We start from the raw sequence: 15,302 nt of genomic DNA on the forward strand, positions 1-15,302 counted from the left end.
CTCCTACGGCTCTACAGGCAGCCCAACTCACCCATGTCTAGGACCTCCCTGGCCCAAGCAGTACACTGGATTTGACTCCAGACTCCAGAATGACTGAATGCTCGCCCACCTAACGTAGACTCCCAGGCCAGCGTCCCTGGCCTCGCTCTGGTGTCCAGCCCAGTGTATCACCCAGCGCTACCTCTCAAACAACAGTGGGTGAGCCGAATGTAGTGACGTGATGGCATCTTCAACACACAGTTTCTGAGGCCACATGAGAAGAGAAAAAGGAAGGGAATGAGAATTACTCACCCAACCATCTCTCCGGGAGACAGGATCCTGCTGGTCTGCTGAATGCACAGGGACAAATCGATGCAAATGACTGTAGGTGAGCCAAGCCTTGGCTCCAATAAAATTGAGACCAGCTGGCATTTCTGAATCCCCTGGTCCCCAGGGGCCCGGGCTGAGTGCACACCAGTAAGCCCCAGCCCTTTCCCCTCTCCCTTCCTGTCATGCCTGATTACACCAGGGGTGTGCGAGTCAAGCAGCCTGCGGGGTGGGGTTCAGGCACGGTCTTTCCCGTTGCTCTCAGCCAGCGCCTAGAGCTCAGGCCGCTGTGTGCACCTCAGTCAGGAAACCCAAGAACAAACTCAGCGCTGGGGCGCACGATGCCAAACGCTAAGCCGCACACCTAGGCCCCTGGGAGGACGTCCCCTTCTGCGCCGAGGGGAACAAACGGGCCTTGCAACAGCCACACCACCTGCACTCAGCCTTGAAACAGAGCCCCGTCCGCCAGGGAGCACGGCGACCAGCAGTCGACCGAAGGTGGCCCGGAAAGGGGAGCAGGCCCGCTGCTCGGGGCTCTCACGGGCCCCCTGGCATGGCCAAGCTTTCACCCGAGGCTTGACTTCCAACCCTGGAGTCAGAGATGCATACCCGGTGCCACTCACTGAGGCCTGCCTAGCCCTGCCCTTCACCGCACAGGTGTGAGCCCAGAAGCACGCAGGTGAGGAGGGTGCCATTTTCTCTGAATGGCCCCAGAGAAAAGCACGCAGCCAACGGCTGGGCAGCACATTAGAATCACCTGGGGAGCGTTACAAGCCCTGCTGCCCAGGCCACGCTTCAGAGCAATGAAATCAGAATCTCCAGGAATAGGCATCAGGCATATCCATCATCTTAGAGCACCCCCACTGATTTCATTGTGCAGCCAGGATTGAGAATCATTGCTGCTGGTGCACTGAAAGCCCTGGAAAATTCTATCCACCAACCTATGCTTTGAGGCTGAGCTTCCACACTGAAACTGGGCCCAAGATATCAGGCAGACCCTCAGGCTATTGGCCGTAAAGCCATAGAGACTGGCGATATTCATTCAACAAACACTACTCAGCATCAAATATATACCAGCCCCTCTTCTCGGGATCTAGAGATTGTTTCAAGAGTTGTACTCCCAGATCAACTGGCTTGGAGTTTGAGTCTTAAGAATGTTGGTCTCTGAATCACTAACCAACCAGCTAATATTTACGTAACACCCCGTGTATGCAAGGTTCTGCAAAAGGTGCTAAAAAGTATAAGGTGAAATTCCTGATCCCTGTGAGTTTAAACCCTAAATGGCAAAGCCTAATAATTTGTACATTTAGAAATAAAAACAGAACAAGGTATACAAAGGAAAAATGACTGTGCAATTGAACAATTTAAAATAACAAATACATACCTAGCAATGACTTTGTGTCGGGCACTGTGTAATTATAGAGCACAATTTGTTCTGTCAACAAAGAATCCCTGTCCTGAAAGGACTTGGCCTAGAGCAGTGGTTCCCAGAGCAGGGTCCCCCAGTTGGGAGCGTCAGCCTCACCTGGGTATTTGTTAGAAATGCACGTTCTTGGGCTTCATCCCAACCTACTGAATCGGCAACTCTGAGGCGAGGCCAATCAATCTGTGTTTTAACAAGGCTTCTAGGCGATTCTGATGCATGTTCACCTAGAAGACTAATTAATGTTATATGAGTTGGAAAAGCAAAGACATCTTCTTGGGTCTAGAATTGGTGAAGTGCTCAAAGGATTTGAATCCAGGGTCTGGCATAATCTGGACACCTTAAGCAACAGCTTTAACCTCCTTAGGGCCTTTGTTTCATCAGCTGTGAAGCAGTGATAAGCATGAAGAGGACACTGGACAATGCGTAAATGTCACCAGGACGTGCCTGGGGCCTAATAAATACTCAATAAATGATCTCCGGCCCTAGTAGTCATGATACAAAGCAGCTGGTCCGCAAAATGAATGTTGACGGAAAGAATGAAAGGATGAACTAATCAAAGAATGACTGATGGGGAACGAGCTTGGCAAACTTAGAAAAGCAACAAAGAATGAGGACCCCACTCATTGGGCAAATGCAGAGATGTCCAAGACAGGACAACAGCTTCTGAGACTGAGTGGTCAGAACACACGGTACATCTTGAGACAGCCATCTCCTGGCTCAGCCTCCAACATGACCCCAAGGAAGGGGTGTTTTACAACAGCACATGAGCTCTGGCATCAGATGTCTGGGTGCCAGTCCTTACTAGGTGAGTGGTCCTGGGTGTGTCATTTAACCCCAGAGAGCCTCAGTTTGGGCTTCCCTGGTGGTGTAGTGGTAAAGAATCCACCTGCCAAGGAGATGTGAGAGACATGGGTTTGATCCCTGGGTGCGGAAGATCCCCTGGAGAAGGAAGTGGCAACCACTTCAGTATTCTTGCTGGGAAAACTCCACGGACAGAGGAGCCTGGCTGGCTACAGTCCAGGGGGAATGCAAAGAGTGGGACACGACTGAGCACACACACACAAGCCTCAGATTGCATATGTATGGCACAGTGGTAAAGAATCTACCTGCTAATGAAGGAGGCAAAAGAGACCCAGGTTCTATTCCTGGGTCAGGAAGACTCCCTGGAGGAGGATGTGGCAACCCACTCCAATATTCTTGCCGGAAGATTCCCATGGACAGAGGAGTCTGAAGGACACGATGAGCACACACATGCACACAAGTCTCAGTTTTCTCTTCTAAAAATGGGTATAATGTCAACATCACAGAGTTGGGATGAGACTTGAGCATGATCATGTATGTAAAGCAGCTTGGGGCATAAATACAGCAACTGATCTCTACACATTAGCTCTCTGTATCACGGCACGGAGCTGGGTGCTGCCGTGACCCCTGATAAATTAAGGCTGTCGGGGATTTGTCAAGCAGACCAGCAGTGGCACGCTCCAGCACCAGATCCACACGGCACAAAGTGGCTGCTGGTCTCTCCATCAGAGCAAGAGCTGCCATGGAGTGGGCAGCGGCCTACCTGCAGGCCGTGTGCAAATGCTCCTCATGTAGAGCTGCCTGACGCGGGAACCCTGGGGCAGAGGTGTCCATCACTGTGCCCGTTCTGCAGACTGGGGGACTGATGTTGAGTGACTCACCGAAGTGAAATGACTATCGAGTGTCAAAGCCTGGGTTCAAATTTAGCCCTAATTCAACCCCCTGGTCATCATGTTACTGAGAAATAACCCCCAGATTTCCCCCAGAGGCTGTCTGTGGGGAAGACCCTTCCAAGTGGGGTTCTGCCGGTGGCAGTGGCAGAGGAAGTGCGCCAGGCTCCTTCACGGCACCACTGTGTCACACTGCACATCAGAGGGGATGGGGCTGAGAACTCTGAGTCTGGAAGAGGGAAGTCACAAGTGGGCTGGAGACAGGCTCGCCACAGGAGGATCTCCCTGCAGGAGATCAGGTCTGGATTCCCAGGCTGCTCCTCACTTACTAATGATTCAGCGGGTGTACTGCATGTCTGTGTGTCTACTTGTGTATTGGTGGGGGGAGAGCTGTCAGAGGGGAGGGGAGGCAGGAGACTTTCCTTTCCCATCCAAAAAGGGTTACCTAAGCCTGGAAACAGCAGGAGAACTGAATGCAATGCACAATTCATGTCAGCCTTTAGAAATCATTTTCTTTTAAAAGAAGCATTTTGGCCCATGAAACAATACAGCAAGACGGATCTCTTTTATCTCCTCCCAGGTCTATTTCCTTAAATGCCAAATTGTGATCTTCTTTTTTCTTTCTCCCAGATACCAGCTGTCAAGGAGATCCTTAGACTCACAAACGCCATTCCTGAGGATTTGAACTGTGTCATGAATGAATGGAGGGGAGAGTGGATGGCCTCTTGTCTTCCCGTGAGAGCATCTAGCCGAGATTCCTCAAGTTCAATACCAACTTCCTCCTCTCACTCCTTGTGGTTCAACTGGTCCAAAGAGCTCCCTGGACACTCTCAACCAGAACAAACAAGGCACAGGCTGGTGAGGATTCTGAGTTTTTATAACAATTATTAATAATTCACACTCCCTCAAACCTTATGTTTACCTGCCATGGGCCATGTTACCTTCAGCTGACCTCACCTGCCAAAAATATCACTGCATTTTCACATGTATCATCTCAGTGTTCCACAGTTGCCATGGCAGTAAAATATACACTCAACTGCCTCACTGCCATTTCCGACTACAAATGGAATTAGTCTGTTCCCAGTTTGGTTTAGAAAACAGAAAAAGAAAGAAATATGCATCTACTATGTGCCAGGCCCTGTGCTAGGCATAAGGCCTGGGTGCTGAGGGGAATAAGAAAGGGATTTCTGTAAGATGCCGTTCCTTTACAAACAGACTTTTTCTTTCTCTTGTGATGAGACCATTTTCATTACACTGCAGTAAAGTATATATAAAACTTCCCATTTTAACCATTCAGTAGCATAAGTACACTTAACAATGACGCACAACTATCTTATCATATGGCTTCCCTAGTGGCTCAGAGGTTAAAGCGTCTGCCTGCAATGCAGGAGACCTGCGTTCGATCCCTGGGTCAGGAAGATCCCCTGGAGAAGGAAATGGCAACCCACTCCAGTATTCTTGCCTGGAAAATCCCATGGATGGAGGAGCCTGGGGGCTACAGTCCACAGGGTCACAAAGAGTCGGACACGACTGAGCGACTTCACTTTCCAAAAATTTTTCATCAACCCAAACAGACACTCTGTACACATTAAGCACTAATTTCTATTCTCCACTCCCATGAGCCTCTAATAACCTCTAATCTACTTGCTGTCTATAAATTTGCCTATTCTGGACATTTCATATGAGTGGAATCACATGATATTTGTCTTTTTGTTTCTGATTTACTTTGCTTAACATAATGTTTTCAAGGTTCATCCTGGTCGTAGCATGTATCAGAACTCCACTCCTTTTTAAGGCTGAACAACTTTCCATTGTATGTATGTATCTCATCTGTTGATGAACACAAGTTATTTCCACCTCTTGGATACTGTAAATAATGCTGCAATACCTGTTTCAGTCCCTGCTTTCATTTCTTTCGAGTATGCATGCATGCATGCCAAGTCTTCAGTCATGTCTGACTCTTTGTGACCCTATGGACTGTAGCCTACCAGACTGCTCTGTCCATGGGATTCTCCAGGCAAGAATACCAGAGTGGGCTGCCATGCACTTCTTCAGAGGATCTTCCCGACCCAAGGATCAAACCCACATCTCCTGCCGCTCCTGCACCGCAGGTGGATTCTTTACCACTGAGCCACCAGGGAAGACCAAGAACACTGGAATGGATAGCCTATCCCTTCTCCAGGGGAATCTTCTTGACCCAAGAATCGAACTGGGGTCTCCTGCATTGCAAGCGGATTCTTTACTGCTGAGTCAAACTACTCAAAAGTAGGCTAGATATGGCAAATCTGTGTTTCACTTTCTGAGGAACTGCCATATTGCTTTACACAAAAGGTGTATCATTTTGCATTGTATTCTCATTTCTTCACATCCTTGCCAGTACTTGTGATTTTCTGAGTTCTTGGTTTTTGTTTAATTGTTTTGACTAAAGCCATTATGCAGGTTACGTCTTGGTAAGAGAAAGCTGGTGAGGTAAGAAATGGTTCGCTCAGCAGGGCACGCAGGGGCACATGGGTGCGCCCAGTGCAGCTGTGCTGGACGAATGAACGAAAGGCTCTCCTGGCGATAGCACCATCTCACCCCCTTGGACCTGACGTCCGGGACAACTCTCCCAGTGACGCAATGTGGAACTGGCACAAAAAAGTACAGCTTCACAAAGGAGATCCAGGCAGCGACCGAGACCACAACTATCTCAGGGCTTTCATTCAGGGACCACCTGAACCACCTTTCTGCAATTCTTTTTTATACCTGCTGCTAAGTCACTTCAGTTGTGTCCGACTCTGTGTGACCCCATAGACAGCAGCCCACCAGGCTCCCCTGACCCTGGGATTCTCCAGGCAAGAACACTGGAGTGGGTTGCCATTTCCTTCTCCAATGCATGAAAGTGAAAGGGAAGTCGCTCAGTCGTGTCCAACTCTTCGCGACCCCATGGACTGCAGCCCACCAGGCTCCTCCGTCCATGGGATTTTCCAGGCAAGAGTACTGGAGTGGGGTGCCATCGCCTTCTCCGCTTTTTCACACCTAGGAATCAGTAAAACCTGCTGCTTTAGAATCGGGGAAGCCTACTAAGTGGAAACTCAAAAGTAAGAAGTCTATAGGCTGTAGAGAAGGGTGGCTAAGAAATCAAAACTATGAGTCAAACTGACTGGCCTGAATTACGGCTCCACCATTGACACATAGGTTACCATGGCAAGCTATCTATCCTCTGTGCCTCAGGACCTAATCCTATTCTTGTGAGGATGAAGTGAATAAGAAATCGATGTATGAAACAGGGGACTCAAAGCTGGTGCACTGGGACAACCCAGAAGGATCGGATGGGGAGGGAGGTGGGAGGGGGTTTCCGGACAGGGGGACACGTGTACACCCATGGCTGATTCATGCCAATGTATGGCAAACACCACCACAATACTGTAAAGTAATTAGCCTCCAATTAAATTGATTAATTTTTAAAAAAGAAAAGAAACACTGTGCACAGTGCCTGACGCATGTGAGGTCTCAATAAAAGTCAGCTTTTCTTGTCACTATGAAGCCCCAGTATCAGTGCACAGACCCCCAAAACCCCACCCGCTTCAGGCACTTCCTCCGATCCCCAAGATCCCTGGGGAGACAGAATGGCTTCCCCCAGGATGAAGGCCAACTTAGTCTCCTCACGATTTTCCAGGCTGACTGGAAAATGAAAGTGTTAGTCACTCAGTCGAGTCCGACTCCACAGAGTCAGGCAAGAGTACTGGAGTGGGTTGCCGTTCCCTTTTCCAGGGGGTCTTCCCGGCCCAGAGATCCAACCTGGAAGGACAGCCAGTGCCCACCCAGGGGCGCTGCCAGGGCACCCAGGGACTGGAGACGAGGGGTTCTGCCTGCGTCTTCTCTGCTGGGGCCACCGACTCCCCTGAGCTCCTTGGGCGAGAGAGCAGGGTCATGAGCACAGCGCTCCTGCAGAGACCTAGAACCACAGCTCAAGAGGTCAGAAAGCACACTCCTTGCATTAAAACCCACAGTTAGGAACTGGAGGTGGGCAGAGTTTCCAAAGACAAGGCTGACTGACAAGCCGCAATTCAGTAAGAACAGCAAGGGGGGCTGTTCCGTGAGGACCCGAGAGCAAACACCGAGAAAGGAGCTAGGAGGCTGGGGGGGTGGTGTGCGTGCCGGCAGCCCCGTAACTCTCACGTGTCTGAAAGGCCACGGCGCTCAGCCTGGATTGGCAGCAGGCTCTGTACTACACTGAAGCATGCTGAAAATACCAAAGTCCCATAGAATAAAGTATAGCTCCTGGGTCCAAAACCTCACCTGTACCCTAAAAGTTTTATTGTGTATGAACACTCTCAAGTCAAAAGCCAAGTCCCCTGGGGGTGGGGTGGAAGGAGTGAGACAGGAGGACTCAGCAGGTCCGTCTCCAGGCGATAAATGGGTATGACTCGCTGAGCACTGTGCTGGATGCTTTCCATGCACGGGTGTGATGGTACTGGGTGCTGCAGCACCTGCCATGAGGAGGGAAAGGCACCCTCTCCTCCTCCGTCCATTTTGTGGTTCACAGATAGGAACTTCCTGAGGAAGCCGAGAGAAGGGGAAATTGCTGTGACTGGTGTAGCATATATTAGGACGAATTCTATAAAATCACTACTCTTCAACCTTCCCTAGAACAAAAATACCAACTCCATAGGGTTTGACCTAGAATACATTTATGTTCTTGTTGTTCAGTAGCTCAGTTGTGTCCAACTGTTTGCAACCCCATGAACTGCAGCACGCCAGGCTTCCCTGTCCTTCACCATCACCCAGAGCTTGCTCAAACTCATGTCCCTTCAGTCTGTGATGCCATTCACCCATCTCATCCTCTGTCGTCCCCTTCTCCTCCTGCCTTCAATCTTTCCCAGCATCGGGGTCTTTTCTAATCAGTGGCTCTTTGCATCAGGTATCCAAAGTATTGGAGCTTTTGCTTCAGCATCAGTCCTTCCAATGAATATTTAGGATTGATTTCCTTTAGGATTGAGTGGTTTGAGCTCCTTGCATTCCATTATATATATATATATATATATATATATATATAATTACTATATTATATATACTTATTATATGATAGATAATTTGTATATTAATCATATCATACACAAATGTCCTGTTTTATTGACTGATTATATAATGTTATCTACACATTACATCAGATGCATGAGACAGAGTGCTTAGTGGTTGAGTACGTGGACTCTGGGCTCAGGCTGCCTGGGAAACCTGCCTCTACCACATACTAGCTTCGGGACAGAGTAAATCATGTATCCTCTCAGTGCCTTTGTTCTTCACCTACAAACCGAGCTAACGATAGGACTGTTGTGAACAGTAAGAAAGCCCGAGTCAGTGCTAGAACGGTGCCTGGCACTCGCTACTCACTAGCTGTCACTGCACCTGCTTTTGGTCGCTAGTGCCCTTCTACAGCCCTTGGCAATAGGCAATGCCACCTTGATTTCACAAGAAGAAAACCAAGACTGGGATTGCACATCCTGTAAGAATGTGGCACAAATCAAACTCAGGTCTTTCTTCTGAGTCCCAAGCCCTGCTGTTCTTGTAAAGCTGCCAGTCTCTCTGAGCCTTCATTTGGTGAAAAGAGAGGTTGGATCAGCTGATTTTATGATTTTTTCCAGCATCCTTATATATCAAAGTAACAGCAGGGGGAAAAAAAAAAACAAACAGGATCATATACTTTCAATTCCACTGAATTCAGTATCCTTAGCCATGTGGCCAGAAGCTTTCTCTATTTAGGGTTCCATTTTTTCCTTTTTTTTCTATTTCTTTCCTTAGTCCTCAGTACATTTCCTAATTAATCACTCCCACTTAATTTCCTAAAGCAATCACATCCTCCCCGCAGGCAAGCGGCCTCGTCTCAGGCAGAAGCACACTCACCAGCTGGCCCCACAGCTACGTGGGAGTGTGCGAGCAGCTTTTGGACACAGACCAAAGAGTGGCACAGACACAGGAAAGACGCAGCTTGGGAGCTACACTCAGAGGACAGTCTTCCCATCTCAGGGACATGCGGGTTTCCTGGTGAGCAGAAGGACACTAGATGTGGTCCTCCAAGGAAACCCTGAGGTGCAGAAGATCCGGCCGGAGCATCCCGGGATGCAGGGAGACTGCTGGTGGCTGCTTTGTGATGCCAGGCAGGGCGATGCTGGCGAGGTAGGAAGGCTTAGGTTCCAGATAAGCTTTGCTGCTTATCTGTTGTATGAATTTGGACCAGAGCTTTCCTTTGGGTGAGCCTCAGCTTTCCCATCTTTAAAATGAAAACAGTAATATATGCCAACTCTGTGTAGTATAAGGAAGGAGCCACAGATATGACAGCCTAGAGGAGCCTGGCAGATGACATCAATGAGGGAAGTTGGGCTGAGAAAAGAAAAGTAATGATGCCAAATGACAGCGGACACACAGTCTCAGCACTGGGGTCACAATAGGGAGCGGTCAGACTGTGCGGAAAGCCAGACAGGCCTCATCTAAACGCTAGTCAACCACTGCCCTAGAGCCAAGCTGACCCCCTGCTACAAACATTTCCAATTTTTTTTAAGAAGGAAGACAGAAATAGATTTTTATATGAATTCACTCAATCTTGAAATGTTGATAAGCAATTGATACTAGGGCTTCTCTAGTGTCAGTTGGTGGGGCTCAGGGGAAAAGAATTAGCCTGCCAATGCAGGGGACATGGGTTCCATCCCTGGTCCAGGAAGAGCCCGCATGTCACGGAGCAACTAAGCCCACGCACCACAACTACTGAGCCCATGTGCCTAGACCCCATGCTCTGCACCAAGGGAAACCACTGCAGTGAGAAGCCCGATCAATAAATACATCTTAAAAAAAGAAAACAGACACCGACACTAAAGAACACCAATATATGAGTCAATATCACATGAACCAAGCATGGCGCTTTGGAGGGCTGGTTCTGTCCACTGGCCACCGGCTTGCAAATCCTGTCAATGTGAAGCTTTAAGGGAGACAATGTAACGCATCAAGCGCTTAGCTGTGCCTGTGACACAGAACAAACCCTCAGGAAAGGGCAGGTGTGGGCACTATTACTGTTACACTGACTTCTCTGCAACTCAGACCCCACTCCTGACAGTGACACGCAAGGCTCACGGCCGTCTGAGCACATCCCCGAGTGCGCTACGGAGGTGGACCACCGTGCACACACGGATGCTTTATGAACACAGACACACGTCACTGAGATGGGGAGGACAGCGGTTCTCCACCAGAAGGGATCCAGTCCCCCAGGCGACATCCAGCAATGTCTGGAGACACTTTTTGGTTGTCAGACTAGGGAGGGGTGCTTCTGCAGTCCAGCCAGTAGAGGTCAGGGATGATGCTAAACACTGTAAAATGAACAGGACAGCCCACAGTGACAAGAAGGTATCCCACTCAAAATGTCAACAGTACTGAGGCAGAGAAGCCCTGGGGAGATGGACATTTTCCCTTTGCATCCTCTTTGCAGAAAAGACTTTATAAAGTAGTGAAAGTGCTAATCGCTCAGTCACGTCCCATTCTTTGCGACCCCGTGGACTGTTGTAGCCTGCCAGGCTTCTCTGTCTGTGGAATTCTCCAAGCAAGAATACTGGAGTGAGTAGCCATTCCCTTCTCCAGGGGATCTTCCTGACTCAGGGATCAAACCTGGGTCTCCTGCATTGCAAGCAGGTTCTTCTATCATCTGAGCCGCCAGAGAAGCCCCTTATAAAGACAGAGGTTTGGAAGTTTCTAGAAGGCAAGACGTGGGGGAGGCTGTGGGGTAGGAGCTAAGGGGGCAGCAGACAGGAGAAACAGCGCACAGATACATAGATGGTATCTCCTCCAAGAGTTTCAAGGCCCTGCTTTCACTCTGCTTCCTATAGATTCTTTTCATCCTTGTCTGAATAACAGTCACATCGATATATTTCCTTAAAAGATACTGTTGAAGCTGCACCAGCTAGATAATAGGATCCGGGGAAACTGAGAACTTGAGAGCTAAACTGCTTGAGGCAAGGTCACGCTGCAGGTTGCAGGGCAGACCTGGGAAAGAATCCTCTTGGGTCTTAATCCAGGTCCCTTGGGAAGACATCATTCCATTCTGCTGTTGCCATAGTAATTACAAATCAATTTCATCTATCCATTAAAGCAGTTAGTCCATAGAATGTTCTCAGAAAGCATTGTTGAACTCGCCCTAGTTATTCCATGGATATGAAAGTAATCACATTTTTGTATATTCTATAATTCTGGCTACACTGACGATTGGCCTTCACCTCAAGTGGTATAAATAATCAGGGTTATATTGCACCATGGTTGTCATGCATTGCTATGACTACTCCAAACAAAGAAAACTGTGCTAGAAGCAAAAGCAAGTGATTCGAGCTCACCTTAAGAAGGAAAGGAGAGTGACTTTTATCAATCCCTAGATAAAGCTACCTAACTTGGGGAGATAGTGAAGGACAGGGAAGACTGGCACACTGCAGTCCAGGAGGTTGCAAAGAGTCAGACACAACTTAGCGACTGAATAACAGCAACATAATGCTAAGTGTTTTACATAACTTATCTCATTTAGTATTCTCTATAATTGGGAACTTCTCTTTAGGTCAGTTTTCTGAAACACTGCTGTACATCAGAAATACCTGGGAACTTCACAAAAATCACAACATCCAGGAAGCACCTCAAAATCATTAAAACAGAATCACTAGAGATGGAATTCAAGGATCAGTAATTTTTAAATCTCCCCAGGTGATTCCAACACACAACCAAGTCAGAGAATCTGAATTTCAAGACTCATTACCGTTATTTTACAATGATGCTGACATCCTAAGAGCAAAGTGAACTTGCCTAAGGGCGCCCAGCTGGTGAATGGTAATACTGTGATTCAAACCGGAGTCTGCCTTTCTCCAAATGCCAGGCATAATCTTTCTCATTATGCCACTTTCTCCCCAAAGTTTGCTGTCTGTGGCTTTCTCAGTTAGAGTTATTTGGTTGTAAGTTTGTAATCTTCAGCAGAAGGGGATTCACTGGAAGGCATAAGGGTCTTCTGGAGCCAATGGGAATCTTAAAATCAGGTCTGAGGAAGGGAAAGCAGGGATGTTTGGTCCCTGCACAAGCACTTAGATGACATGGCAAGACATCTTGTCCAATTCTTCGCCCCTCTGGTTCAGATTCCAGTTCCAGGAGAAAGTCCCAGGCAGACCTGACCTGGGCTATGAGCCGATCCCTTGACTTGGAGAAGGGAAGGTCCCTGATTACAAATCCACCAGACTGTATCCCATGGGGGCAAAAGACGACATTCTTCTAGGAAGCGAGGCTGAATCCTCGGCAGCCACAACACAAGCCTCCTCTGATCAAGGGGATGGAGGGACTTACAAAAGCATGAAGACAGAGACCCTCTCACAGGTGCACTACGAACCTTAAGAGCATGCGTGTGTGCGTGCTCAGTCACTCAGTCGTGTCCGACTCTGTGTGACCCCATGGACTATAGCCTGCCAGGCTCATCTGTCCATGGGATTCTCCAGGCAAGAATATTGCAATGGTTTACCATTGCCTCCTCCAGGGGATCTTCCAGACCCAGGGATCCAACCCACACCTTCTGCATTGGCAGGCAGATTCTTTACCACTGAGCCACCTGCGAAGTCCATGAACCTCAACTGGAACACAGCAAAAACCCAGTTCATGTAATTGTTGAAACAGATAGGGTCATTCAGAATAAAATTGCCACCCAGAAAAATGACTGTGAATGGCTTCAAAATCATTTGCAAAATATTGTGAGTTTGTGCATTTTTCTAAGAACAAGGTCAATTTATTTGATCAGATTATCTAGAATTATTTTTAAAAGGCTTTTAGGAGATCTTAGGGAAGAAAAGGAGAAGCTCTTGACTGAGCTCAGATCCCAGAAACTACCTGGAAAAATTAAGCCTTATGTCCTTGCTTGGCACCACACAGACACGGCTGGCAGAATCCACCAATCTTGAGCCAGGAAAACAGTGCTTTTTAAAAATACAACAACAAAGACAGACACAGGTAAGAGCCAGCATGTTTGCCCACAGTCACACAGCAGTGGGCTTCCCTGGTGCTCAGACAGTCAAGAATCTACCTGCAATGCGGGAGACCTGGGTTGGATCCCTGGGTTGGAAAGATCCCCCGAGAAGGAAATGGCCATCCACTCCAGTACTCTTTCCTGGAGAATTCCATGGACAGAGGAGCCTGGTCCTGCAGTCCATGGTCTGCAGGGTCTCAGGAGTCAGACGTGACTGAGTGACTGACACTACTACTGTGCACAATAGTAAGAAAGAGTCTAGATCCAACAGGAAAAAGAACTGAGTGGTTATTCCAGAAAAAATGGTTATTACTGGAGGAAGGCAGGGGGCGCTCTGGGGTCAAAAGCAAAAGGTCAGTTGTGGAAGTATTTAAACAGAGCACTGTCCCTCAGTTTAGTTCAGTTCAGTCGCACAGTCATGTCCAACTCTTTGCGACTCCATGGACTGTAGTACGCCAGGCTTCCCTGTCCATCACCAACTCCCAGAGCCTACTTCAAGTCATGTCCATCGCGTCAGTGATGCCATCCAACCATCTCATCCTCTGTCATCCCCTTCTCTTCCTCCTAGCTGGCACTGTCCCTAGCTGGCTCCTTACCAAAACAGGACCAGCTCTCTATCCCATAAGGGTATCCTCCCAGATCTAAACATCAAAAGGCCCTAGAATGCAGGGACTTGGAAAACGAGGCTATTGTGTAATTAAATATATAATGTTCAATGCATAAATTTGTGGATGATTCAATATACAAACAAGAGAACTACAACTGTTAGCTGCAGCTGCCCAATTTATAGGTACTACGTATTAAGTCTCTACTAAGTGTCAGGGACTGAGCTAAAAGCTTTAGCTGATGAATTTCTCATCCTCACAATAAGCCTAAAAGGTATTTACCATTATACCCATTTTACAGACGAGGCTCCTAGGACTCCACATAATAGAAGGACTTGTCTATCGCTACAGGACAACAAGCAGTGGACTTGAAACCAGAGCTGCCAGCTTGAGCATCTGTGTGCTTGCTGCAGTGCCAGGATGCCTCACAATGCCCATTAGCATCAACTACATGTTGGGCATTTTGCTAATTCTTATAACAGTCCTTGAAATAGCTATTATTGTCTTCTTTTTTTTTTTTTTTTTGATAAGAAAATTGAGTCTAGAAAGACCATTATTGATAATTTGACAAAAGGCACATTTTTAGCCCAGGTTTTTTTAAATCCAAATCTCTTTGGCTTTAAAAGCTGAGGGACTTTCCACCAAACCTCCTGCCTATCTAATTCAATTTGATTTTTAAAAATGCATTGACTTCATTTTATTTTCATGAGCATTGTACTTAACCCATACAGAAACGCAGCCTCTGCCCTCAAGAAGCTTTTAATCTTGTTAGGATATTATTTACAAGGTATGGAAAATAATCATGATAACTATATGACTATTAGGTTTTATAAACATGGCCACAGGTTCTTTGAGACTTCTTCCTTCCAGAAGGAAGGTTCCTCCTCTTTAACCTGGGCTAGTATGCAGTTGTATACAGCAATAGAATACACCAAAGGGACACTATGTTACTTCTAAGGCTAGTTTATAGAAAATCATGTAGCTCCTGGGTTATTTACTGACCCAAGGGTTCTTAGAGTTCTGAGCCTCTATATAAGAAGTTAGATCACTCTAAGGCCCTCATGCTTCAGGGAAGCTCAAGCCACATCGAGGGGTTACACACGGGCACTTTAGTCAACAATCCCCACAGAGCCGTCTTCAAGTTAAACCACCTGGGTGCCAGACATATGGGTGAACAGCCTGAAGATGATTTTAGTATCCACCCATTCAAGTGTCCCATAGTCATTCCCTTCTCTCTATGACATGTCACACATCTGGAAGCAGAGATG

The 15,302-nt window shown here is 47.6% G+C and overlaps 1 protein-coding gene across 3 annotated transcripts in view; it reads right to left on the minus strand.

The window, feature by feature from the left end:
- SLIT3 (slit guidance ligand 3) overlaps window positions 1–15,302 on the minus strand; it is a 764,694-nt gene that overhangs the window by 696,955 nt on the left and 52,437 nt on the right. The window contains exon 1 of one of the 3 annotated variants that reach the window (XM_061393169.1): window positions 4,346–4,374. The exons of the other annotated variants lie outside the window; for them this stretch is intronic. Within the exon in view, the coding sequence (XP_061249153.1) occupies window positions 4,346–4,359 (14 nt within the window). The 5' untranslated portion in view covers window positions 4,360–4,374. Of the gene's footprint in view, window positions 1–4,345; window positions 4,375–15,302 lie in introns of those variants that run through there. 3 annotated transcript variants of the gene reach the window in all.

This window comes from Bos javanicus, chromosome 20 (genome assembly GCF_032452875.1).
Source record: "Bos javanicus breed banteng chromosome 20, ARS-OSU_banteng_1.0, whole genome shotgun sequence".
NCBI classification, from domain to species: Eukaryota; Metazoa; Chordata; class Mammalia; order Artiodactyla; family Bovidae; genus Bos; species Bos javanicus.